Source organism: Amblyraja radiata, chromosome 3, assembly GCF_010909765.2.
Source record: "Amblyraja radiata isolate CabotCenter1 chromosome 3, sAmbRad1.1.pri, whole genome shotgun sequence".
NCBI classification, from domain to species: Eukaryota; Metazoa; Chordata; class Chondrichthyes; order Rajiformes; family Rajidae; genus Amblyraja; species Amblyraja radiata.
Genome location: NC_045958.1, coordinates 126,504,603 through 126,531,695, shown reverse-complemented (window position 1 = coordinate 126,531,695; position 27,093 = coordinate 126,504,603). Strand labels below are relative to the sequence as shown.

At 44.1% G+C, this 27,093-nt stretch overlaps 1 protein-coding gene across 2 annotated transcripts in view; it reads left to right on the top strand.

Annotated features, from left to right (window-relative positions):
* LOC116971526 (N(4)-(beta-N-acetylglucosaminyl)-L-asparaginase-like) overlaps positions 1 to 27,093 on the top strand; it is a 65,016-nt gene that overhangs the window by 3,515 nt on the left and 34,408 nt on the right. Inside the window, exons 3-8 of one of the 2 annotated variants that reach the window (XM_033018758.1) lie at positions 1,407 to 1,519; positions 4,224 to 4,336; positions 4,811 to 4,928; positions 8,327 to 8,402; positions 12,293 to 12,400; positions 21,211 to 21,344. In XM_033018758.1, coding sequence (XP_032874649.1) covers positions 1,407 to 1,519; positions 4,224 to 4,336; positions 4,811 to 4,928; positions 8,327 to 8,402; positions 12,293 to 12,400; positions 21,211 to 21,344 — 662 coding nt within the window. The remainder of the gene's footprint in view (positions 1 to 1,406; positions 1,520 to 4,223; positions 4,337 to 4,810; positions 4,929 to 8,326; positions 8,403 to 12,292; positions 12,401 to 21,210; positions 21,345 to 27,093) is intronic. The other variant, XM_033018760.1, reaches the window with a different exon arrangement.

Sequence of the window (27,093 nt, the reverse complement as noted above, 5' to 3'; positions counted from 1 at the left end):
CATTTACTTCAAATGTGTTTTTAGAGTCAAAGTCATACAGCAGGGAAACACCCTCACCCCACCTGGGTCAGAACGGTGGTAGAGTTGCTGCCTTACAGGTTCAATAATGACAGGGTGCTGTCTATACAGAATTTCTATTTTCTTCCAGTGACTGAGGGTTTTATCCGGTTGCTCCGGTTTCCTGCCACACTCCACCCCCTCCCCGGGCACTTTCCCTTGCAACCGCAAGAGATGCTACACCTGTCCCTTTACCTCCCCCCTCGACTCCATTCAAGGACCCAAGCAGTCGTTCCAGGTGGGACTGAGGTTCACCTGTATCTCCTCCAACCTCATCTATTGCATCCGCTGCTCTAGATGTCAGCTGATCTACATCGGTGAGACCAAGCGGAGGCTTGGCGAATTTAATTTCGCCGAACATTTCGGTCCGCATTAACCAACCCGACCTCCCGGTGGCACAGCACTTCAACTCCCCTTCCCATTCCGTATCCGACCTCTCTGTCCTGGGTCTCCTCCATGGCCAAAGGTAGCAACACTGGAAATAGGAGGAACAGCACCTCATATTCCGCTTGGGGAGTCTGCATCCTGGGGGCATGAACATTGAATTCTCACTATTTTGTTAGCCCTTGCTGTCTCCTCCCGATCCTATCTCTCCCTCAGCCCTCGGGCTCCTCCTCCTTTTTTCTTTCTTCTCCCCCCCCCCACCCCCCGCCCCCCATCAGTCTGAAGAAGGGTTTCGGCCCGAAACGTTGCCTATTTCCTTCGCTCCATAGATGCTGCTGCACCCGCTGAGTTTCTCCAGCATTTTTGTGTACCTTCGATTTTCCAGCATCTGCAGTTCCTTCTTAAACACACTCCAAAGACGTACAGGTTTGTAGGTTAATTGGCTTGGCTAAAATTGTAAATTGTACCTAGTGTGTCGGATAGTTCTGGTGTACGGGGTGATCATTGGTCGGCACGGAATCAGTGGGCCGAAGGGCCAGTTTCCGTGCTTTCTCACCAAAGCAAACTCAGAGACAGTTTCTTCCCAGCTGTTATCAAGAAACCATCCTACCACAAGTAGAGAGGAATCCTGAACTTCTATCGACCTCATTGATGACCCTCGAACTATCTTTGATCAGAATTTTTCAGCTGTATCTTGCACTAAATGTTGTTCACTTTATTCCCTTTATCATGTATCTGTAACTGTGGATTTCTCGATTGTAATCATATATTGTCTTACCGCTGACTGGTTAGCATGCGACAAAAACTTTTCATTGTACCTCGGTACACGTGACTAAACTCAAACACAAATCCTACACAAACTAACTGATCAAGATCCTACTGCAAATTTTGACAACCATCTTCGCTATCTACAATAAGACCCATCTTAGTGCCATCTGCAAACTTAATATATGTTGTATCTGCAGTGACACGATGGAGGTTGGGGGAGTCGGGGACCTGCGGAGGATTAAAAGTGCGATCAGTGTGGCTCGAGCAGTAATGGAGCACAGCACTCACACGTTGCTGGTGGGACAGTCAGGTAACTAATCTCAGAGGTTTCTCTTGCCTTTGGCTAAAGTGGGAAATGCATCACTCCTTATCTATTGTAACATTGCTTGAGGGTTTAGTAGTTGGAGAGGACTCAGCCCCAGCAGCCTTTCATAGAAACATAGAAAATAGGTGCTGGAGTAGGCCAGCAACACCATTCAATATGATCATGGCTGATTATCTAAAATCAGTACCCCATTCCCGCTTTCTCCCCATATCCCTTGATTCCATTAGCTCAAAGAGCTACATCTAACTCTCTCTTGAAAACATCCATTGAATTGGCCTCAACTGCCTTCTGTGGCAGAGAATTCCACAGATTCACAACTCTCTGGTTGAAAAAGTATTTCCGCATCTCTGTCCAAAATGGCATCCCCCTTATTCTTAAACTGTGACCCCTGGTTCTGGACTCCCCCAACATCAGGATCAAGTTTCCTGCATCTAGCCTGTCCAGTCCTTTAACAAATTTATCTGATTCTATAAAATCCCCTCATCCATCTAAATTCCAGTGAATACAAGCCCAGTCGAACCATTCTTTCATCATATGTCAGTTCTGCCATCCCGGGAATTAACCTGGTGTACCTGCGCTGCACTCCCTCAATAGCAATAATGTCCTTCCTCAAATTAGGAGAACAAAACTGCACACAATAATCCAGGTGTGGTCTCACTGGGCCTTGTACAACTGCAGTAGGACCTCCTTGCTCCTATACTCAAATCCTCTCGCTATGAAGGCCAACGTGCTAATTGCTTTTTACACTGCCTGCTGTACCTGCATGCTTAGTGACTGATGTACAAGGACACCCAGGTCTCATTGCACCTCCCCTGTTCCTAATCTGACACCATTCAGATAATGTGTAGGAAAGAACTACAGATGCTGGTTTAAAAATGCTGGTCTACCATTCAGATAATAATGTGCCTTCTTGTTCTTGCTACCAAAGTGGATAACTTCACATTTCCCCACATTATATTGAATCTGCCCACTCACCAAACCCATCCAAGTCATCCTGCAGCCTCATAGCATCACCTTCGCAGCTCACACCGCCACCCAGCTTTGTTTCATTGAAACAATACCTTGGGATCTTCTATCTCATCCTGACAGCAGATGCAGCCTTGATTCTAACAGCCCCTCCAATGTTGGATCACTTCCCCAACACAACCCAACTTGCCCACACTGACCAAGATGCCCCATCTAAGCTAGTCCCATTTGCCCGCGTTTGCCCCATATCCCTCTATACCTTTTCTGTCCATGTATCTGTCCAAATGTCTTTTAAATTGTTTCGGTCAAACAGTTCCTTCGGCCTAACTCCTCCATGTCGATCCAGATACCCCATCTAAGCTCGGCCCACCTGCCTGCACCTAGTCCATATCTCCCTAGACATTTCCTATCCATTTACATGTCGAAATGTCTTTTAAATGTTCCCATAGTACCTTCCTCAACTACTCCTCTGGCAGCTTGTTCCATAAACCTACCACACTCTGTGAAAATGTTCCCCTCAGGTTCCTAATAAATCTTTTCCCTCTCACCGTAAACCTATACACTCTAGTTCTTCATTCCCCTACCATGGGGGTAAAAGACTGTCATTCACTCTATCTCTTCCTCTCATGATTTTGTTCCTGTGGATTGGAGGATAGCTAATGTTATCCCACTTTTCAAGAAAGGAGCGAGAGAGAAAACGGGGAATTACAGACCAGTTAGCCTGACTTCAGTGGTGGGAAAGATGCTGGAGTCAATGATTAAAGAGGTAATAATGGGGCATTTGGATAGCAGTGAAAGGATTAGTCCAAGTCAGCATGGATTTATGAAAGGAAAGTGGATGTAGTGTATCTAGACTTTCAGAAAGCCTTTGATAAGGTCCCGCACGAGAGACGGGTGACTAAAATTAGAGCACATGGTATTGGGGGTAGGGTGTTGACGTGGATAGAAAATTGGTTGGCAGACAGGAAAATAAGAGTAGGAGTGAACGGGTCCTTTTCAGAATGGCAGGCAGTGGCGAGTGGAGTGCCGCAAGGCTCGGAGTTGGGGCCGCAACTGTTTACCATATATATTAATGATTTGGAAGAGGGAATTAGGAGCAACACTAGCAAGTTTGCGGATGACACAAAGCTGGTGGCAGTGTGAACTGTGAAGAGGATGTTAGGAGGTTGCAGGGTGACCTGGGCAGGTTGAGTGAGTGGGCAGATGCGTGGCAGATGCAATATAATATAGATAAATGTGAGGTTATCCACTTTGGTGGCAAAAACAAGGGGGCAGATTATTATCTCAATGGAGTTAGGTTAGATAAGGGGGAGATACAGCGAGACCTGGGTGTCCTTGTACACTGTTCACTGAAAGTTGGCGTGCAGGTACAGCAGGCAGTGAAGAAAGTTAATGGAATGTTGGCCTCTATTACAAGAGGATTTCAGTATATCTCTGCCACAGAAGGGCCGAATGGCCTCCTCCTGCACCTATTTTCTATGTTTCTATGTAAATCTTTCCCATAGCAGAGCGATCAAAACTGAATACAATACTCTAAATGCGGCCGCACCAACGAATTGCACAATTGTAACTTGACATCCCAACTTCTGTACTCAATACCTCCACTGATGAAGGCCAGTAAAGGCTAGCATGCAAAATAAAACTGTTCACTATACGTGACCTTAATTAACCTAAGACTAAACATAAGGTCTCATTCTAAAATAAAAACATTTTTTTTCAACAGCTTCAATTTTTGCTCAAAATATGGGGTTCCCCAGCGAAGGTTTGACAACAAATGTGTCTTTGTCCGAGCACTTACAGTGGCTGAACCAGAAGTGCCAGCCCAACTTCAGGAAGGTGAGATAAGACACAAAATGCTGGAGTAACTCGGCGAGACAGGCAGCATCTCTGGAGATATGGAATGGGTGGAATTTCGCGTAGAGACCCTTCTTCAGACTGAGAGTCAGGAGGAAGGGAGACATAGTGATATGGAAGGGTAAGGTGTGAAAACGAGACATTAAAGGGGACAAAGTTCAAGGAAAATGTAAAATGGATCATTGTTGGCTGAGGGGAAGGTGACAACGAGGCATACAATCAGCAACATTTAATCAGGAGGACTGTAAACTAGTTGGAGAACTAGGATAGGGGAGAGATGGAGATAGAGGGAAAGCAAGGGTTACTTGAAGTTAGAGAAGTCAATAGGGAAGTAGGAAGGTGAGTGTCCTTACCCCTTGAAAGAGAAGTTCTGCTGAATGTTTTAGACACTTTCAAAGCATGAAATCCGGTGTGAAGGGAACTAACCGGTGGTGTGAAATCCCTGACCTTCCACAGCATGTCTCCCCGCCTGCTGAAACCTCATGTGGACCCTACAAACCAGTGAAGGAGCTCGGAACACAAAAACCAAGAAACACTTCAGCGCGCAGCCAATTTCTCAGCCATGACACCATCGGTAAATGTTTCAACATAAATTATTACGCTTGAAATAAATTTATATACTACTTAAAATGTAAATAGAATGACGAGCGGGGTGACGGTCAGAATCTTTTTCCCGGGATGCAAATATCAAATACTAGAGTGCATAGCTCTAAGATGAGAGGGGGGAAAGTTTAAAGGAGTTGTGTGGAGCAAGTTTTTTATACTGAGAGTGGTTGGGGTTTGAAATGTTGAGCTCAGGTTGGAGACAGATAAGTTAGTGGCATTTAAAAGACTTTAGAAAGGCACATGGATACGCAGGGAATGGAGGGATGTGGGTTATGAGCAGGCAGATAAGTAATGGTTTTGGCATCATAGCCGTCATGGACATTGTGGGCTGAAGGGCCTGTTCTTGTGCTGTACTCTTCAATGTGCCAAAACCCTTATTTCTGTATGCATTGGTATAGTTTAGGCTTATTATTGTCACATATACTGAACTACAGTGAAAAGCTTTGTTTTGCAAGCAATCGAAATAGATCAGATAATATATGCATATACAATCAAGTCATACTCAAGTACAATAGGAAGAGCAAAGGGATAGATACAAAGTGCAGAACATAGTTCTATGAACATAGGCCATGTCCGCAATGGGGTAGAGGTGAATCGAACACTACCCTAGCTTAGTACCTAGAGTATTATGTGTAGTTTTGGTCCCCTAATTTGAGGAAGGACATTCTTGCTATTGAGGGAGTGCAGCGTAGGTTTACAAGGTTAATTCCCGGGATGGCGGGACTGTCATATGCTGAGAGAATGAAGCAGCTGGGCTTGTACACTCGAGTTTAGAAGGATGAGAGGGGATCTTATTGAAACATATAAGATTGTTAAGGGCTTGGACACGCTGGAGGCAGGAAACATGTTCCCGATGTTGGGGGAGTCCAGAACCAGGGGCCACAGTTTAAGAATAAGGGGTGAGCCATTTCGAACGGAGACGAGGAAACATTTTCTCTCACAGAGAGTTGTGAGTGTGTGGAATTCTCTGCCTCAGGGGGCGGTGGAGGCAGGTTCTCTGGATGCTTTCAAGAGAGAGCTTGATGCAGCCGCGGGCTCCAACCAAGAAGCGGCCGTTCCAAGTGGCCCAGCCGCCGAAAGGACTCTCCCGACGCCGGGGCAAGACCACCCGGTGAGAACGGCCAGGGACATCGGGCCTCCGTAGAGGCAATTGCGGTGGCCCCAATAGGCCTGACTTTGGGGTGAACAAGGGGTGGGGACTGGACATTGTGCCTTCCTCCACAGTGCTATCCACTGTGGGGGGATGATTTTTTTTTGTCTAACTGTAGTCTTGTAGGTCTGTGTCCAAGATGGCTGCCGTGAAGGGAGAGTGGACGCTGGCACGAATTGGTTGCCGCTGCTCTCTTCACACTGTGTTTTTGATTTTCTGTTTTTGGATTGAATTCTGTTTTTAATTTGTGTCATTGTGATGTCTTTAATTACTTGTTTTACTCCGATTATATGTTTTTATTCCGATTACTATGTAAGGTGTCCTTGAGATTTTGTATGAAAGGCGCCCATTAAATATAAAATTTATTATTATTATTATTAGAGCTGGACAGGGCTCTGAAAGATAGCGGAGTCAGGGGATATGGGGAAAAGGCAGGAACGGGGTACTGATTGGGGATGATCAGCCATGATCACATTGGAGGGCCAAATGGCCTCGAAGGGCCAAATGGCCTACTCCTGCACCTATTGTCTATTATAGAAGGACTGCTCGGATGTCTGAATACAGAGGGGAAGAAGCTGTTCCTGAGTCATCATGGTGCTCACTTTCAAGCTTCTGTACCTTCTGCCAGATGGGAGCAGGGAGAAGAAGGAATGACCTGGTGGGACGAGTCTATGATTATGTTCACTGCTTTTCTGCAGCAGTGTGGTGTAGACAGAGTTGATATTGATGGGCCAGATCTGTGTGATGGACTAGGCTACATTCATGACTCACCATCATCAAAAACCCAACAATAGGCAGACAATAGGTTTATTATTCGTATGAGTAACAAGATACAGTGTGAAAAACGTGTTTGCATGCTGACCAGTCAAATCAGATAATATCTTCCATGACAGAAGATAGAACAATACATAGAAACATAGAAAATAAGTGCAGGAGTAGGCCATTCGGCCCTTCGAGCCTGCACCACCATTCAATATGATCATGGCTGATCCAGTATCCTGTTCCTGCCTTCTCTCCATACTCCGATCCCTTTATCCACAAGGGCCACATCTAACTCCCATCTTAAATATAGCCAATGAACTGGCCTAAACTACATTCTGTGGCAGATAATTACAACAGATTCACCACTCTCTGTGTGAAAAATGTTTTTCTCTTCTCGGTCCTAAAAGATTTCCCCCTTATCCTTAAACTGTGGCCCCTTGTTCTGGACTTCCCCAACATCGGGAACAATCTTCCTGCATCTAGCCTGTCCAACCCCTTAAGAATTTTGTACGTTTCTATAAGATCCCCCCTCAATCTTCTAAATTCTAGCAAGTACAAGCCGAGTCTATCCAGTCTTTCTTCACATGAAAGTCTTGACATCCCAGGAATCAGTCTGGTGAACCTTCTCTGCACTCCCTCTATGACAAGAATGTCTTTCCTCAGATTAGGAGACCAAAACTGTACACAATACACCAGGTGTGGTCTCACCAAGACCTGTACAACTGCAAAAGACCCTGTACTACACATAATCCATGTCCCCACCATCTCCTGTTATACATGTGCCTACCCAGAACTCTCTTAAATGTCACTCTCATATCTGCCTCCACCATCACATACCAGGCACCCACCACCTTCTGTGGGAAAAAATGTGCTCTACATTTCTAGTTTAAACTTGGTCCCTCTCACTTGAAAGCTATGATCTCTATTATTTGATACATCATTTTTATATGTGCAGTATGTGACTAGTCTGAAGCATTCTTGACTCAATATCTTTCAATTCAAAATAAAAGCACAAAGTGGTGGAGTAGCTGAGCAGAGCAGATAGCATCTCTGGTGAACATGGATAGATGACGTTTCACAGAGTGCTGGAGTAACTCAGCGGGTCAGGCAGCATCTGGGGAGAACATGGATAGGTGACGTTTCACAGAGTGCTGGAGTAACTCAGCGGGTCAGGCAGCATCTCTGGTGAACATGGATAGGTGACGTTTCAGGTTGGGGGGGGGGTCTACTGCAGACTGAGGTTGGGGTGGGCCCGGCCCAGCTGCCGCAGGCTGCCCTCGATCGCCCGGCTGCTGTAGGGCCTTCCGCGATCGCCCACGACCATTGCAAACGCACCACCCGTATACGTGCCTCATGTTCGGCACAGACATTTTTAGCGAGGAGGTACTTTGTTTGTCTAAAAATGAATGGGGGAGGTATATATGATTTTACATAAATCCAGATTTTGAATCTAGGTATGATTACGATTCATAGCAATGGATCGATTGCTGCAGGGACCTCTACTAATGGACTACGCCACAAAATCCCAGGGTACGTCTGTGCTTCAAATGAACTTCCTCTCTCTGCATAAACTTCTTCTATCGTATGTATTTTAGACCTGCAGCTCCGTTGAGGCGAGCCAGGCCAACGTGTCATCGTCCAGGTCAATCAGACCTCGTTCACCATTCAGAGGTACACAAAAATGCTGGAGAAACTAAGCGGGTGTAGCAGCATCTATGGAGATAGGAAATAGGCAACGTTTCGGGCCGAAACCCTTCTTCAGACTGCGACTTCGATTTTCCAGCATCTGCAGTTCCTTCTTCAACACTTTGTCCCTTCAATTTTCCAGCATCTGCAGTTCCTTCTTAAACACTCATTCACCATTCGGTGGCCGGTGTTTGGGGCAACTGATGACGATGTGCTCCACTGTCTGTGTTGGGTCCCCACACTCGCAGGAGGCATAAACAACATACGAGAAATAGATTTAGCTGATGATCCAAATGCTAATTTTAGTCTTTCTTGTTCTATCTTTGACCACCCCTGGCATAGATTGATTCAATATTCAATCTTGCTCCCTAGGTGAAAATGTCAGAGGTGCAGAGTTTCAGGCGCTCAACGCCCTTTGTGTAAAACAAAACTTGCCCTGCACATATTCTTTAAGCTTTGCCCCTCTCACCTGAAAGCTAGCCTTTGGCATTTCCACCTTTGGGAAAGGTTCTGACTGGTCACCCTGTCTACACCTCTCATAATTTGATATACAGTTAACCCTGTTGTAATAGATTATGGGGGTTGGGAAATGGGGTCTGCTATTGCCAATCTGCTGTAACCGAGTAAGGGATTTGCTTCAACCAACTAGTGATCACTAAGTGAAACAACAAGTTTTCAAATACAAAGTTACATTTAACAGCTAAAACTAAGTTTTCTGCATCTGTCTTCACAGTGGAAGACGCCAGCAATGTGCCAGAAATGCAAAAGCCAGGGGGCAGAAGTTAGTGCAGTGGGAAGTTGGTGCTTGGGCAGCTGAGAGGTCTAAAGGTGGATAAGTCACCTGGACTAGATGTATTACACACCAGGGTTCTGAAAGAGGTGTGTTTAGAGACTGGGAGGCATTGATGGTGACCTTTCAAGAATCACTAGTCAGGAGTGGTCACAAAGAACTGGAAAATTGTAACTGTTACTCCGCTGTTCAAGAAGGGTATGAAGCAAACGAGGGGAAACTAAAGGCGTTAGCCTGACTTCATCGCTACTCTTCACGTTGTATATCAATGATTTGGATGATGGAATTGATGGATTTGTGGCCAAGTTTGTGTATGGTATGAAGATATGTGGGGGAGGGGCAGGTAGTGTAGAGGAAGCAGGGACTCCGCAGAAGGACTTGGGAGAGAAGGTAAAGTGGCGGCAGATGGAATACAGAGTTGCAAACTGTACGCATGCATGTTGGTTGTAGGGATAAAGGCGAAGACTATTTTCTAAATGGGAGAGAATTCAGAAATCAGACTTGAAAAGGGACTTGGGAATACTGGTGCAGGATTGCCAAAGGGTTAATTTGCAATTTGAATAGGTAGTAAGGAAGTCAAATTCTGCTCCTATGACATGAACTTATGAAAATATAATTTGCTTCCTGCAAGCTAGAAATACTAAAGGCTTTATACATTGTTTAATAGATGCTGCTTGATCTTAACATGGAACAACACAGACATGGTGGCTTAAGGACTTGTTCCTGTACTGTTCTTTGATAGCCAAAAGATATCCAATTTGTACAAACAAGGAATTACAGATGATGATTTACAAAAAAAGACACAAAGTGCTGGGGTAACTCAGCAGGTCAGACAGCATCTCTCGAGAACATGTATAGGTGGTGATCAGTCTGAAAATGCGTGCTGACCCAAAATGTCACCTGTTCATGTTCTCCAGAGATGTCCAATATGTGCTTCCCTATAGAATGTATGAATATGGGAGACATTACCTGCCTGTTGAGGGGAGGTGGTGGAGGGAAAATCTTATTTAATATTGAAAGCATTATTGATTGTGGTTAATAGCTGTGCCACGAACACTTCCGCGCAGTTCGCCTCGATCTCCGCGATCTCCCAGTTTCCAAACTCTTCAACTCACTCTCCCATTGTCCTTTCTGTCCTGGGCCTCCTCTACTGTTAAGAGTGAGGCCCAATTCAAATTGGAGGAACAGCAGCTCATATTTCACTTGGGCAGCTTATAACCCAGCGGTATAAATATTAATTTCTCTAACTTTAAGTAACACATACTTTCCCTCTCTCCGTCAGTCCCCTACCCTAGTTCTCCGACTAGTTTCACTGTCCTGATTAATTTTACTGATTGTCTGCCTCCTTGTCACCTTCCCCTCAGTGAACAATGTATCATTCCAAATTTCTCATTATTGTCTGCTTTGATCTGTGCTTTCACACCTTCTCCTTCCATATCTCCAGACCCTCTCCCCTGGCTCTCAGTCTGAAGAAGGTTCTTGACCCAAAACATCACCAATCCAGAGATGCCTGTCATAGTCATAGAGTAATACAGTGTGGAAACAAGCCCTTCAGCCCAACTTGGCCACAACGGCCAACATAATCATAATTACTTTATTAGCCAAGTATGATTTGCAACACGCGAGGAATTTGATTTGCCATATAGTCATACCAATAAAACACACAAAATACATTTTAACAAATGTAACAAAATACATCTTGGCTCCTCCGTGCCGGGCGATCTACCCCCTGGTCGGGGCTGGCCGAAACCTGCGACTGGAGCTTCCCGACATCAGCCTATACCCGAGACTGCGAGCACCTCGCGCTCCCAGGAAGGGATCACAGGCTCCGATGGTAAGTCCACGGCCCCGCGGTGGGGCTCAAAGTCAGTCTCGAGCAAGGCCGCCAGCTCCATCACGCTAGACCGCATTGCACCCGGAGATAAGATCCGGAAAACAATCGCATCTCTGGCTAGGTAAGAGATTGAAAAAATGTTTCCTCCAACCCCCTCCCACACCCCACATAAAAAATAACCCAGAGAACATTAACACATATTTTAAAAACACACTAAAAATCACAAAAAAGATGAAAAAAACAGACTGACCGTTGGCGAGGCTGCCATCGCTGACAGCGCCACCCGGTGGAAATGTCCCAGCTACAATAGTCCTACTTGCCTTGGTTTCAACCATGTCCCTCCAAACCTGCCCTATCCATGTACCTGTCTGTTTTTTAAATGTTGGGATAGTCCCTGCCTCAATTACCTCCTCTGGCAGCTGGTTCCATACACCCACCACACTTTGGGTGAAAAAGTTTCCCCTCAAATTCCTATTAAATCTTTTCCCCTTCACCTTAAACGTATGGTCCTACTCTGGGCAAGAGCCTCTGTGCATCTATCCAATCTATTCCTCTCATGATTTTATACACCTACATAGGATCATCACTCATCCTCCAGCACTCCAAGGAATAGAGTCCCAGCCTACTCAGCCTGTCCCTATAGCTCACACCCTCTAGTCCGGGCAACATCCTTGTATATCTTTGCTGTACCCTTTCCAGCTTGACAACATTCTTTCCCATATCATGGTGCCCAAAACGGAACACAATGCAGTCTCAACATCTTATTCAACTGCAACATGGCCACCCAACATCTATACTCAATACTCTGCTTAATGAAGGCCAATGTGCCAAAAGCCTTTTTGACCACCTTATCTACCTGTGACTCCACCTTCAAGGAACCATGTACCTGTACTCCTAGATCCCTCTGCTCTACAACACTCCCCAGAGCCCTACCATTCACTGTGTAGGTCCTGCCCATGTTAGACTTCCCAAAATGCAACACCTCACATTTCTCTGTCACGCTGAGTTACTCCAGTATTTTGTGTTTATCTCTACTGTTGCCAATGCTGTGTAATCTCTGAGAACAATGACCTGTGTATGTGGGCAGTGATGTGTGGGTATGTCTTACAGCCGTGTAGGGGATTCCCCGATCGCTGGAGCGGGTGCCTACGCCGACAGCACAGCTGGAGCAGCAGCTGCGACCGGGAATGGAGACATCATGATGCGATTCCTCCCAAGGTACATTTGCAGGTGGTGAAATACGTTTTGAGCCGTTAATTGAGCTGAAATACTTAAAACTTTGAGCCAAGTGAAACTTCTCTTGAAATATGCCCTGTTAATCAAAACGCTCTGAGATCTGTATGAATTGGGAAAATTACTATCATTTCAACAACTACAACTGAAATATAATTTGAAAAATAATCAATATTTTAAATATCTTCAAATTCGTGATTATCTGAAAAAATACACAAAAGACTATCATAATATGCCTACAGACTTACTGGATGAAGCAATGAAGATAAAGGCGGAATCAACGAATCTAATATCGTACTTATATAACATCATCTTAAACATAGAAATACCCACAACTGATGGAATTAGAAGAGACTGGGAACAAGAATTAGCTATAAAAATTTCAAAAGAGAGTTGGGATAATCACTTACTACAGGTGCATAAATGTTCGATCAACGTACGACATACTCTCATCCAATTCAAAACATTACACAGACTATATTATTCAAAAACTAAAATAAATAAATTCTTCCCTAATGTCTCACCCATCTGTGATAAATGTCTGTGTCAAGAAGCTACCATAGCGCATTCTTTCGTTTTTTGTACAAAAATACAAAAATTCTGGAATGAAATATTTGACATCTTTACAAAATTAATTAAAATAAAACTGGTACCAAAACCAAAATAAAACTGGTACCAAAACTAAACGTGTTTCAGAAGAATTTACTCAATTACGGGCTAATAATGGGAAAAAAGCTCATACTTAAATTCTGGAAAAATGCGCCTACACCAACAATAAAAATGTGGATATCAAATATGTATGAAACACTACATCTGGAAGAGATGAGATTCCTCTTAGCAGGCAAAGCAGATCACTTCCAAAAGACGTGGTCTACGTTTTTGGAACTATTATAAGCATAAGGTGCAATAGTAATTAAAAAATAAATAAATAAATAAATAAAAGGTACCAGGATCTGGTAACGGGGTGTAAAAAAACAACAACAAAACAACAAAATAACAAAAACAGACTTGGTTGGTAGTCCCCTTTCTGCGGGGTTTAATGTTATAATAGAGCGATTGTTTCTCCTTTCTTTTTACTTCTTTTCTAGGGGCTTTTTTCTTTCTTTACTTCCTTCTCTAACTTCTTTTCTAAGGGGCTTACTTTTCTCAACACTCTCTTGCACCTTAACGACTCTTGCGCACTTTCTTTACTTTCTTTACTTCTATCTTTTTCTTAAAGCTCAAAAAATGAAGCGGTACAAAAAATGTATTAAGATATATGTTTTGTGTAGTATTGCAATTTACCGTACTTCTAATAAAAAATAAAAAAATTAAAAAAAAAAGAAATATGCCCTGTTATCATCACAGCAGCAGTCTTAGTTTAGTTTAGTTTATCGAGGCAGCGTGGAAACAGGCCCATCGGCCCATCATGTCCGCGCCGACTCAATTATCATAATCTCTGGTGTTGGGGTTCACTTCCATTTGGCAGTGATTGTTCACCCCCTCTTTTTGACTGAGTGCAGATGCTGAGTGCGTCACAACCAACCCTCTTATTTGATATCTACGCCCATATGGGGAAGCAGATTAGTTAATGAACTGTAGTCAAGAGCAGGAAGTAGCCAGAGGGTAATGGTGGATGGCTGTTTGTCGGGTTGGAGGCAGGTGACTAGTGGGGTGCCTCAGGGATCTGTGTTGGGTCCTTTGTTGTTTGTCATGTACATCAATGATCTGGATGAAGGGGTGGTAAATTGGATTAGTAAGTATGCAGATGATACCAAGATAGGGGGTGTTGTGGATAATGAAGAGGATTTCCAAAGTCTACAGAGTGATTTAGACCATTTGGAAAAATGGGCTGAAAGATGGCAGATGGAGTTTAATGCTGATAAATCTGAGGTGCTACACCTTGGCAGGACAAATCAAAATAGGACGTACATGGTAAATGGTAGAGAATTGAAGAATACAGTTGAACAGAGGGATCTGGGAATAACCGTGCATAGTTCCTTGAAGGTGGAATCTCATATAGATAGGGTGGTAAAGAAAGCTTTTGGTATGCTAGCCTTTATAAATCAGAGCATTGAGTATAGAAGCTGGGATGTAATGTTAAAATTGTACAAGGCATTGGTGAGACCAAATCTGGAGTATGGTGTACAATTTTGGTCGCCCAATTATAGGAAGGGTGTCAACAAAATAGAGAGAGTACAGAGGAGATTTACTAGAATGTTGCCTGGGTTTCAACAACTAAGTTACAGAGATAGGTTGAATAAATTAGGTCTTTATTCTCTGGAGCGCAGAAGGTTAAGGGGGGACTTGATAGAGGTCTTTAAAATGATGAGAGGGATAGACAGGATTGATGTGGACAAGCTTTTCCCTTTGAGAATAGGGAAGATTCAAACAAGAGGACATGACTTCAGAATTAAGGGACAGAAGTTTAGGGGTAACATGAGGGGGAACTTCTTTACTCAGAGAGTGGTAGCGGTGTGGAATGAGCTTCCAGTGGAAGTGGTTGCGGCAGGTTCGTTGGTATCATTTAAAAATAAATTGGATAGGCATATGGATGGGAAGGGAATGGAGGGTTATGGTATGAGTGCAGGCAGGTGGGACTAAGGGAAAAAAGTTGTTCGGCACGGACTTGTAGGGCCGAGATGGCCTGTTTCCGTGCTGTAATTGTTACATGGTTATATGGTTATATGGTTAAGTCAATAGACAATAGACAATAGGTGCAGGAGTAGGCCATTTGGCCCTTCGAGCCAGCACTGCCATTCAATGTGATCATGGCTGATCATCCCCAATCAGTACCCCGTTCCTGCCCTTTCCCCATATCCCCTGACTCCGCTATTTTTAAGAGCCCTATCTAGCTCTCTCTTGAAAGCATCCAGAGAACCTGACTCCACCGCCCTCTGAGGCAGAGAATTTCACAGACTCACCACTCGCTGTAAGAAAAAGTGTTTCCTTGTCTCCATTCGAAATGGCTTACTCCTTATTCTGAAACTGTGGCCCCTGGTTCTGGACTCCCCCAACATCGGGAACATGTTTCCTGCCTCTTGCGTGTCCAAGCCCTTAACAATCTTGTATGTTTCAATGAGATACCCTCTCATCCTTCTAAACTCCAGAGTGTACAAGCCCAGCTGCTCCATTCTCTCAGCATATGACAGTCCCGCCCTCCCGGGAATTAACCTTGTACACCTACGCTGCACTCCCTAAATTACAAGAACGTCCTTCCTCAAATTAGGGGACACAACTGCACACAATACTCCAGGTGTGGTCTCACTAGGGCTCTGTACAACTTCAGAAGGACCGCTTTGCTCCTTTATTCGATTCCTCTTGTTCTAAAGACCCACATGCCATTCGCTTTCTTCACTGCCTGCTGTACCTGCATGCTTACTTGTCATAAGAGAAGCAGATATAACTAGCCACCTATAAGTAATAGATAGGTGTAATGTATTCATGCATATTCATGTATATGTTAATGAGTTGGTGTTGTATATAAGTAGGGAATGTTGGGTAATAAATCTCTCGTGATCCAGGCAGCCTGCGTGTAAGTTGTTATTCATTCTGCCGTCCGGAATATAACAAAATTGGCGACGAGGATGGGATAGTTTGTGAACTCATCCTTTAAATACAGTGCAGGACTGTTTTGCAACATGCACTATTGATTAACATTATAAACAGTAAATACAGAGTTGTGTCGCAGTTGTTTGCGAGCTGGACTCGAGAGGCTGCAGATCCTTCTATGCAGGGGACTGTAGTTAAAACAGCATCTGTACAAATCAGCAAGAGTTTGTCAGGCTATCTCTATGTTGTGTCTACGTGGCAAGATGTCGTCCTTGGGATTGTATAACATTTTAGACTGAGGTTATTTTTGTCGAATTCCTCAAGCTGAATAGCGTTTGTACAGCTAAGTTTTAGATGAATTGTTACACCAGAACAGACAGGAATTCGGGGTTTTTGAATGGTCTTTAAAAAATAAACAAAGAGAACGACACGATGGCAGCGTCCACGGGCTACATCGGAAACCTTGGCACTTTTGACAAGAGTAGAGAGCCGTTCAGCTCCTATATGGAGAGAGCAAACATGTTTTTCACGGCCAACAATATAATGGAGATTAGTGGTGAAGGAGACATAGTGACTGAAACAAATAAGGCCGTTTGCGAACGCATGAAAGCGATTCTGCTCACGGAGATCGGTCCTGAAGTGTACGGCACACTCGTGAATCTCCTTGCGCCCATAAAGGCAAAGGACATGCCATTCAATGACATTATGAAGAAGTTGGAGGAGCATTTCAACCCAAAGCCTCTGGAAATTGCAGAAAGCTATAAATTCAGCACTAGAAACCAGAAGCAGAATGAGACAATCGATGAGTACATTGTTGCCTTCAAAAACTTAACTTTACACTGTAACTTTGGAACCTTTCTTGGACGAGCATTACGCAACAGATTTGTTTGTGGTCCAGTGGATGAACCAATTCAGTCCAAACTCATGAACACTACAGATCTCACATTTGAGAAAGAATGCAAGATTGCTACCACAATGGAGATGGCATCAAAGAATGCTCGCGAGTTTTGCCCACCACGAACTGCAGTGGCCGTTTACTGTCACAAGGCAGTGCCAATGGCCAAACCAAGAGGTGCTAAACCAAAACCAGTGTGGTGGGGAGCCGAGTTCAGCCAGTTGTTATCGTTGCAACGGTAATCACTCCTCCCAATTTTGTCAGTTCAAAATGGCCAAGTGCTATAACTGCCAGAAGAAAGGCCATATAGTCTCAGCATGTTGGGCCAAGCTTAAAACAGGAAAACAACAATCTGCGGGAATCAAGCGACAACACCAGAGAGGAGTTCACAACTTGGAGATGAACCCAGATGGAAATGAACTTGGGTTGTACACCATTTATGCAACCAACATCGATAAGCCTACAACCAGCCAAGGCAAGGACTTTCAAACTAAACTATTGATTAATGAACAGTTAATCGACATGTGTATTGACACGGCAGCAGATTGTTCGGTCATGAGCAGAGACCTGTACGTAACAAAGTTCCCACAGATACCATTGTTTGAGAGTAAGGTCAAGCTGAGAACCTACTTGGGCGAAGTTTTGGAGACATGTGGACAAATGAACTGTAAAATTCAGCATAATGGTCAGTCAGTAACACTGCCCATCATAGTGGCCAGCTACAGAAATAAACCAACCCTCCTTGGAAAGGATTGGCTGAGTAGAATAGAATTAGACTGGAAGAACATTTTTAGTGTTGATTTGACCAAATCATGTCTTGAAAACATCATAAGCAAACATGCAAACATTTTTGCTGACCGTTACATGGGAATAACATGGTACTCTGCACACATTCGACTTAAGCAAAATTTGAAACCTGTGTATTGTCAACCAAGACCTGTACCATATGCACTAAAGCACCAAGTGGAGGAAGAACTCGACAAGTTAGAGAGGAACGGAATACACGTGAAGACAGACCAGAGTAACTGGGCAATGCCAATTGTGGCCGTAACCAAGGCTGATAAAACTGTTCGACAATGTGGTGACGACAAAGTCACAATCAACCAAGCCATTGATGATGAACAATATCCGTTACCAACCTCGCAAGATCTGTACGCAGAACTTAGCGGAACAAGAGTCTTCACTAAACTGGATTTGTCTCACGCTTACGCCCAACTCAATGTTGATAAGGAAAGTCAGCAGTACTTGACTATCAACACACATAAGAGCTTGTATTCATATACAAAGCTGCCTTATGGTGTGAAATCCTCCCCGAAAACCTTTCAGTCTGTCATGGACCAAATGTTACAAGGCACTGTGTGTGCAACCAGGATGACCTACTGATATTCACAGAGGGCATGGTGGAACATCTGGAAATCCTTGAGCAAGTTCTCACACGATTGAACTGCCACAATGTCAAAGTGTGACAAAGTAAACATGCATTTGCGCAGTCAGAGGTGGTCTACCTTGGACTCAAGGTGGATGCCAACGGACTTTGCGCTGTGAAGGCGAAAGTGGAAGCAATAGTGAATGCTCCAAAACCCAACAATGTGTCAGAGCTACGATCATTCCTTGGGATGGTGCAGTTCTATGCACGATTCCTTCCAGATGTAGCAACAGTGCTAAAGCCACTACATCATCTGCTACAAAAAGATGTGAAATGGACGTGGGGAAAGTAACAGCAACGTGCATATGACATCTGCAAGGAAAACTTGAAAAGTGACAAACTTCTTGTTCACTACGATACGACATGTGAGATGAAACTTGCTTGTGATGCTTCAAGTTATGGTGTAGGTGGTGATACTGGGTCCCAAGTTAGCTATACCTTCCATGGCAGTATCAAGGATGCAGCGCTGGGCAATTTTGCTGTCCCAGTATGACTACAAGGTGGAGTACAGAAGCTCCAAGTGCAACGCAGTTGCAGAGGCGTTGCCCCATGAGAACTCTGACGTGCGAAGTGAGAACTCAACTACACACTGCAAGTTGTAGATGAAGACTTTCCAGTGACTGCAACAGAAATCGCAGCAGAAACAAAGAAAGACAATGTGCTGAAGTGGGTCTATGAACAGACATTGAACGGTTGGACTGAAATCAATAGTGGATTGAACTCAGTTCTGAACTCAGAGCTGAAGCCTTTCCATAATCGACGCCATGAATTATCATGTGAGCAGGGATGCATTAAGTGGGGTTACAGAGTGGTTTTACCAGAGTCTGAGAAACAAAATTATGAACAAGCTTCATGCCGAACATCCTGGCATAGTAAGCATGAAGTCAATTGCCAGAGGTTTTGTGTATTGGCCTGGTATTGACAGTGACATCGAGTCACCGGTGAGCAAATGTAGCGTCTGCCAAAATTGCCGGAGTAAACCACCAAAAACATCACTGCAATCCTGGTCATGGCCAAGTAGACCTTTTCAGAGAGTTCATGTAGATTTTGGTGAAAAGGGTAATGATCATTTTCTGGTGCTGATAGATGGTCATTCCAAATGGATTGTGGATAAGCATATTGGGGTCAAGCACTACTACTGAGCGTACCATAGATGAGTTGAGATCCATTTTTGCATGCCATGGTTTACCGGAAGAACTTGTTTCTGATAACAGGCCTCAGTTTCGTTCAGAGCGGTTCAAAGAGTTCATGCAGCGGAATGGTGTAAAACACACACTTGTTCCCCCATACCATCCAGCCTCCAACGGGGCAGCAGAAAGGTCTGTTAGAGTTGTCAAAGATACTCAAGAAACAGGTTTTGCAGGGTAGTTCAAAGCTCAGTATGAAACATCGTTTGGCTAGTTTCTTGCTGAAGTACAGAACCACACACAACGGGTTACTCACCTGCAGAACTGTTGATGAAGAGAAGGCTAAGAATACGCCTAAGTCTAGTTTAACCCAATTTGGTTTTGAGAGTTGAACAAAAACAGTTAAGTCAAAAACACCATTTTGACTCCCACAAGAAGGAGAGGTACTTCAAGCCAGATGAGCAGGTTCGTGTTATCAGTCCTCCCAACAAGTCCGGTCGAGACAAATGGGATGTTTTGAAAATAATGGAAGTGTGTGGAACAAAAAGATACTTAGTTGAAGTTGGAGATAGGACCAAAGTGTTCATGTTGATCAAATGATTCCAACCAAAGATGAATCAACAACTGAGCATGAAGTCCTAATCCCTGAGTCTATATCTGAAAGTGAGTTGGAAAAGACCACTGTGATTGAAACACAAAGTTCAGTTAGTACAGACAAAGAAACAGATTCCTCTGGTCAAAGTCAGGGTACTAATACAGAGCCAAACAAGCCAACAGTTGAGTCATCACCTAAACCTGTTACACCTGTTACTGTTAGACGATCAGGCAGGATCCGTAAACCAATAGTCAGATTAGGTTTGTTAATTGAGTAACTCACTGTCTAGGTAAAATGAAAATGTGTAAATATGTAAAATAAATATATTTTGTTTATCATTTAAGATTTCGTAAATACTGGTTTAAATCAAGTACCACAAAAACAAAATTGTAACTGTGTACTTAGATTTAATATTTAAAAAAAAGGAGAGCAGTGTAATGTATTCATGCATATTCACGTATATGGTAATGAGTTGGTCTTGTATATAAGTAGGGAATGTTGGGTAACAAATCTCTTGTGATCCAGGCAGCCTGCGTGTAAGTTGTTATTCATTCTGCCGTCCGGAATATAACAATAGGAATGGGTGACGTTTTGAATCGAGACCCTTCTTCAGTTTGAATAAGGGTCTCGAACCAAAACGTCACGCATTCCTTCCCTACAGAGATGCTGCCTGACCCACTGAGTTACTCCAGCATTTTGTGTCTACCTTCGATTTAAACCAGCATCTGCAGTTCTTTCCTACACAAGGTTTGGAAGGATATGGGCCATCACGGGCAAATGGAACTAGCTCAGATATGGTATGAAGATGGACAAAAAATGCTGGAGTAACTCAGCGGATCTGACTTGAGAGTCAGGGGAGAGTGAGTCCAGAGCTGTGGAAGGTGCAAAGAGGACAGATCAAAGCAGACAATGTGGTAACTTGGTTGGCATGGAGTAGTTGGGCCAAAGGGCCTGTTTCTGTGCTGTATAATTGTGACTAGTTCATCGAGTTGGGTCATTGGTTGGTGATGTTGTTCGGGAGAGGATGGGTATGTGGTAATAATTGGGAACTCAAACAATTTTATTTTACTGTCACAATAGAATAAGAAGGTGTTGACTTCACTGGGAAGTATGAATTGAATTTGGGAAAACAAAAACAATCTGCGGCATACTGTATATGGTTTTTATTGCATCATATTGTTTTTATTTTTATTGCATGTTCATCTTTGCTCCACAAATTAGCTACCAGGCAGTTGAATACATGAGAATAGGAATAGACCCAACTTTGGCGTGCCAGAAAGCTATTGGAAGGATCCAAAAGTATCACCCAAACTTTTTTGGGGCTCTAATCTGTGCGAACAAGACTGGGCATTATGGTAAGTCTTTCAAACAAACCCTACACATAGGGTAAATCTGAAATTGTCCAGGTAAGGAAAACATTATGTTAAAAACTGTGACTGACAGAAAAACTTTCATCTTTCGATTGGTATTTTATTTCATGTACATTTTATGGGAGCAACATTAAATGCGTAGTTTTGAAGCTTTTGCATTGAGCAGTTTCTGTTCTGAAAAATAAAACTGGTCTCGTAAAATTAATTCTACGGCAAATAAATTTGAAATATTTCCAAGTATTAAGATTTAGAGAGATGATAGATAAAGAGGGCATATGGTATTCTTGCCTTCAAAGGTCAGGGCATTGAGTATAAGGGTCATGACGTCATGATGAAGTTCTATAGGACTTTGGTTGGGGAGTATGGTGTGCAGTTCTGGTCACCCCATTACAGGAATGATGTGGAGTCTTTAAAAAGGGTGCAGAGGAAGTTTACCAGAATGATGCCTGGAGTAGGAAGTACTAGCTACAGGGGGAGTTTGGGCAGACCGGGACTGTTTTCTCTGGAACATTGGAGATTGAGGAGAGACCTGATAGAAGTATATAAAATGATCTTTTCCGTGCTGTATGGCTCTAAGACAACATACAATAGATGAAGCAGAGAGGTACAGAGTGCAGAATATAGTTCTCAGCATTGTAGCGCATCAGTTCCATCGATAGTCCAATGTGAATTGAACTAGCCACTAGAGAAGCCAAGACACTGGACAAAGTCTACACAAACATGGCTGAAGCTTACAAAGCCGTCCCCCTCCCCCACCTTGACAGTTTGATTACCTCTCATTGTTCCTGCTCCCTAAGTACTCCCCACTCATCTGACGGGTTAAACCCACTGTGAGGACGGTTAAAGTCTGGTCAGAGGAGGCGGACACTTCAGTGGTGTTTTGGAAACACTGACTGGAAGGTGTTTGCAGCCCAGGCCACCCTTGACTCCCACACGGACATTGATTCCTATACATTCTCTGTTCTGGACTTTATAAACTCCACCATCAACAGTGTCACCTCCCTCAAACGGGTGACAATATTCCCGAATCAGAAGCCATGGATGAACAGCGAGGTCAGGCTACTGCTGAAAGCACGGGACACCTGGCTGTAGGTCAGGCGATGCCCGAGCCTACAGTTCATCCAGGGCTAACCTGAAGAGGGTCATCAAGAAGGCCAAGCACTGCCATAACAGGCCCGTACGAAGCTTTCCAAAAAGGGGGGTGGCATGACAGAATTACAAAAAATGTAATGTGAAATAGTGTGCGCGCTGCGCACATCATGAGTGCGAAGCGTGAAGTCCCTCGATGCCAGGGTCCAGGGCCTTCTTAAGGGCCCTGGAAGCTCTGGGGTTTTAGATGCTCTCTGATGCATTCTGAGCCTTATTTTGGAGCATTTGTGCACCAAATTTATGACCAATATTTCAGAAATTAACAGGAATCTGAGAGGTAGCTTTTTCACACAAAGGGTGCTGGGTGTATGGAACGAGCTGCCAGAGGAGGTAGTTAAGGCTGGAACTATCCTAATGTTTAAGAGACATTTGGACACGTACATGGATAGGACAGATTTAGATGGATATATGGGCCAAACGCGTGTGAGTGGGACTAGTTTACATGTCGGTCGGTGTGGGCAAGTTGGGCCGAAGGGCCTGTTTCCACATGGCATCATTCTATGACTAAAAAGTTAAAAAGAAAAATGAATGTAGATAAGTAGAGCAGATATGAAAGAGGAGTGAAATGTAAAGGCAGAGAGAGGTTTATGGGTGGAAAGGAACATAGGAAAGGAGGGGTGAGAGTGGGCTTGGGCAGATGGATGAAGGGAAAATAGACACAAAGTGCTGGAGTAACTCAGTGGGTCAGGCAGCATCTGCGGAGAATATGAATAGGCGACGTTTCACAGAGTGCTGGAGTAACTCAATGAGTCAGGCAGCATCTCTGGAGATTATATTTCGGGTCAAGACCGTTCTTCAGTAATATTCATGATGTGGCATGCATAGACATTCCTGAATGTTACCCAAACCATCGTGAGCTACTTTGTTACGGTGCTTGCCCTCTCCTATAATGTCTCTGCTGTCTTGGGTGATGCAGGACAGGACACGAGCTTTGGGACACGATGTGAAGCTGTTGCCGTCTGTCCCAGCCTGGTAAAAGCCTGGATGGAGTGGATGTGGAGAGGATGTTTCCACTAGTGGGAGAGTCTAGGACCAGTGGCCACAGCCTCTGAATTAAAAGACATTCCTTTAGGAAGGAGATGAGCAGGAATTTCTTAAGTCAGAGGGTGGTGAACTGTGAAATTCATTGCCACAGACAGCTGTGGAGGTCAAGTCAATGGACATTTTTCAGGAGGAGATTGATAGATTCTTGATTGATACGGGTGTCAGAGGTAATGGGGAGAAGGCAGGAGAATGTGTTTGAGAGGGAAAGATAGATAGAGTCATAGAGTGATACAGTGTGGAAACAGGCCCTTCGGCCCAGCATGTCCCATCTGCACTAGTCCCACCTGCCCACGTTTGATCCTTATCCCTCAACTACCTCCTCTGGCAGCTTGTTCCATACACCTACCACCCTTTGTGTGAAAAACATACCCCTCAGATTCCTATTAAGTCTTTTGCCATTCACCTTAAACTTATGTCCTCTGCTCCTCGATTCACATACTCTGGGCAAAAGACTCAACCATATCTATTCAAATCATGATTTTATACACCTCTATTAGATCATCCCTCATCCTCCTGTGCTCCATGAAATAGAGTCCCAGCCTACTCAACCTCTCCCTATAGCTCTGGCCCTCTAGTGCTGGCAACATCCTCGTAAATCTTCAATGTACCCTTTCCAGTTTGATGACATATTTCCTATAACATGGTGCCCAGAACTGAATACAATACTCTGAATGCGGCCTCACCACCTTCTTATGCAACTGCAACATGACCTCCCAACTCAGCCTGACCCGCTGAGTTACTCCAGCACTCTGTGAAACGTCACAGAACAGGGCAAGATTAGCAAGTTTGCTGATGATACAGATGTGAGTGGTTTTGCATATAGTGAAGATGGTTGTGAAAGATTGCAGCAGGATCTGGATCAATTAGCCAGGTGGGCAGAGGAATGGTTGATGGTTGCATGGTTCCTTGAAGGTTGTGTCGCGGGTATATCAGGTGGTCAAAACGTATTTTGACACTTTGGCCTTCATCAGTCAGAGTATTGAGTATAGAAGTTGTGAGGTCATGTTGCAGTTGTATAAGACGTTGGTGAGACCGCATTTAGAATATTATGTTCAGTTCTGGGCACCATGTTATAGGAAAGATGTCAAATTGAAAAGAGTACAGCGATCATAGAAACATAGAAAATAGGTGCAGGAGTAGGCCATTTGGCCCTTCGAGCCTGCACCGCCATTCAATATGATCATGGCTGATCATCCAACTCAGTATCCTGTACCTGCCTTCTCTCCATACCCCCTGATCCCTTTAGCCACAAGGGCCACATCTAACTCCCTCGTAAATATAGCCAATGAACTAGCCTCAACTACCTTCTGCGGCAGAGAATTCCAGAGATTCACCACTCTCTGTGTGAAAAATGTTTTCCTCATCTCGGTCCTAAAAGATTTCTCCCTTATCCTTAAACTGTGACCCCTTGTTCTGGACTTCCCCAACATCCGGAACAATCTTCCTGCATCTAGCCTGTCCAACCCCTTAAGAATTTTGTAAGTTTCTATAAGATCCCCCCTCAATCTTCTAAATTCTAGCGAGTACAAACCGAGTCTATCCAGTCTTTCTTCAATCCCAGGAATCAGTCTGGTGAACCTTCTCTGTACTCCCTCTATGGCAAGAAAGTCCTTCCTCAGATTAGGAGACCAAAACTGTACGCAATACTCCAGGTGTGGTCTCACTAAGACCCTGTACAACTGCAGTAGAACCTCCCTGCTCCTATGCTCAAATCCTTTTGCTATGAATGCTAACATACCATTCGCCTTCTTCACTGCCTGCTGCACCTGCATGCCTACTTTTAATGACTGGTGTACCATCAGTATCAGTATATCTTTATTGTCATTTTCCTGAGTACTCACATACCCAGAGGAAACAAAAAAAACGTTGCTCAACCAGTGTCCATTCAGTGTGCAGTACAAATAACAACAAATAACTAGAAATAAAAAACATATATCATGAACAAATTAAATTAAACACTCTACTCTCTACTAAACATCAACAGGCGTTCCGATCGACAGCTGCTGCAGTGTGTCCAGGTTGATGGTTGGTGCGCGATACTTTGGCAGGGGGCTAAGTCCGTTTATCAGTCTTATAGCCTGCGGGAAGAAGCTGAGGAGCAACCTGCTGGTTTTGCAGCTAATGCTCCTGTACCTCTTCCCAGATGGCAGGATGGAGAATATGTGATGCGATGGGTGGTAGGGGTCTTTGATGATGGAGATGGCTCTGTTGATACATCTCTTCCTGTATATGTCCAGCAAGAAAGGGAGTGGAGCACCAATAATCCTGCTGGCGGTCTTCACAATCCTGTCAAGTTGGTGCCGTTCGTACGCCTTGCAGCTCCCGAACCAGGAAGTGATGCCGTTGGTTAATGTGCTCTCGATTGTCCACCTATAAAAAGTTCGTAGATGTGTAGTGGGGAGACCTGCTTTACGTAGTCTTCGGAGAGGGTGTAGTCGCTGCTGGGCTCTCTTGACCAGTGCTGTGGTGTTGGTTGTGGACATCAGGTCATCTGACAGGTGGAGTCCTAGGAACTTCACTAGTGGGGTACCATGACACCCAGGTCTCGTTGAATCTCTCCCTTTCCTAATCGGCCACCATTCAGATAATAGTCTACTTTCCTGTTTTGCCACCAAAATGGATAACGTCACATTTATCCACATTATACTGCATCTGCCATGCATTTGCCCACTCACCCAGCCTATCCAAGTCACCTTGCAGCCTCCAAGCATCCTCCACAAAGCTAACACTGCCCCCCAGCTTCGTGTCATCCGCAAATTTGAAGATTTTGCATTCAATTCCCTCGTCCAAATCATTAATATATATCGTAAATAGCTGGGGTCCCAGCACTGAGCCATGCGGTACCCCACTAGTCACTGCCTGCCATTTTGAAAATTACCCGTTTACTCCTACTCTTTGCTTCCTGTCTGCCAGCCAGTTCTCTATCCACATCAATACTGAACCCCCAATACGGTGTGCTTTAAGTTTGTATACTAATCTCTTATGTGGGACCTTGTCGAAAGCCTTCTGAAAGTCCAGATATAACACATTCACTGGTTCTCCCTTATCCACTCTACTAGTTACATCCTCGAAAAATTCTATAAGATTCGTCAGACATGATTTATCTTTCATAAATCCATGCTGACTTTGTCCAATGATTTCACCACTTTCCAAATGTGCTGCTATACCATCTTTAATAACTGATTCTAGCAGTTTCCCCACTACCGACGTTAGACTAACTGGTCTGTAATTTCCCGTTTTCTCTCTCCCTCCCTTTTTAAAAAGTGGGGTTACATTAGCAACCCTCCAATCCTCAGGTACTACTCCAGAATCTAAAGAGTTTTGAAAAATTATCACTAATGCATCCACTATTTCTGGGGCTACTTCCTTAAGCACTCTGGGATGCAGCCTATCTGGCCCTGGGGATTTATCGGCGTTTAATCCATTCAATTTACCTAACACCACTTCCTGGCTAACCTGGATTTCACTCAGTTCCTCCATTTCATTTGACCCCCGGTCCCCTGCTATTTCTGGCAGATTATTTATGTCTTCCTTAGTGAAG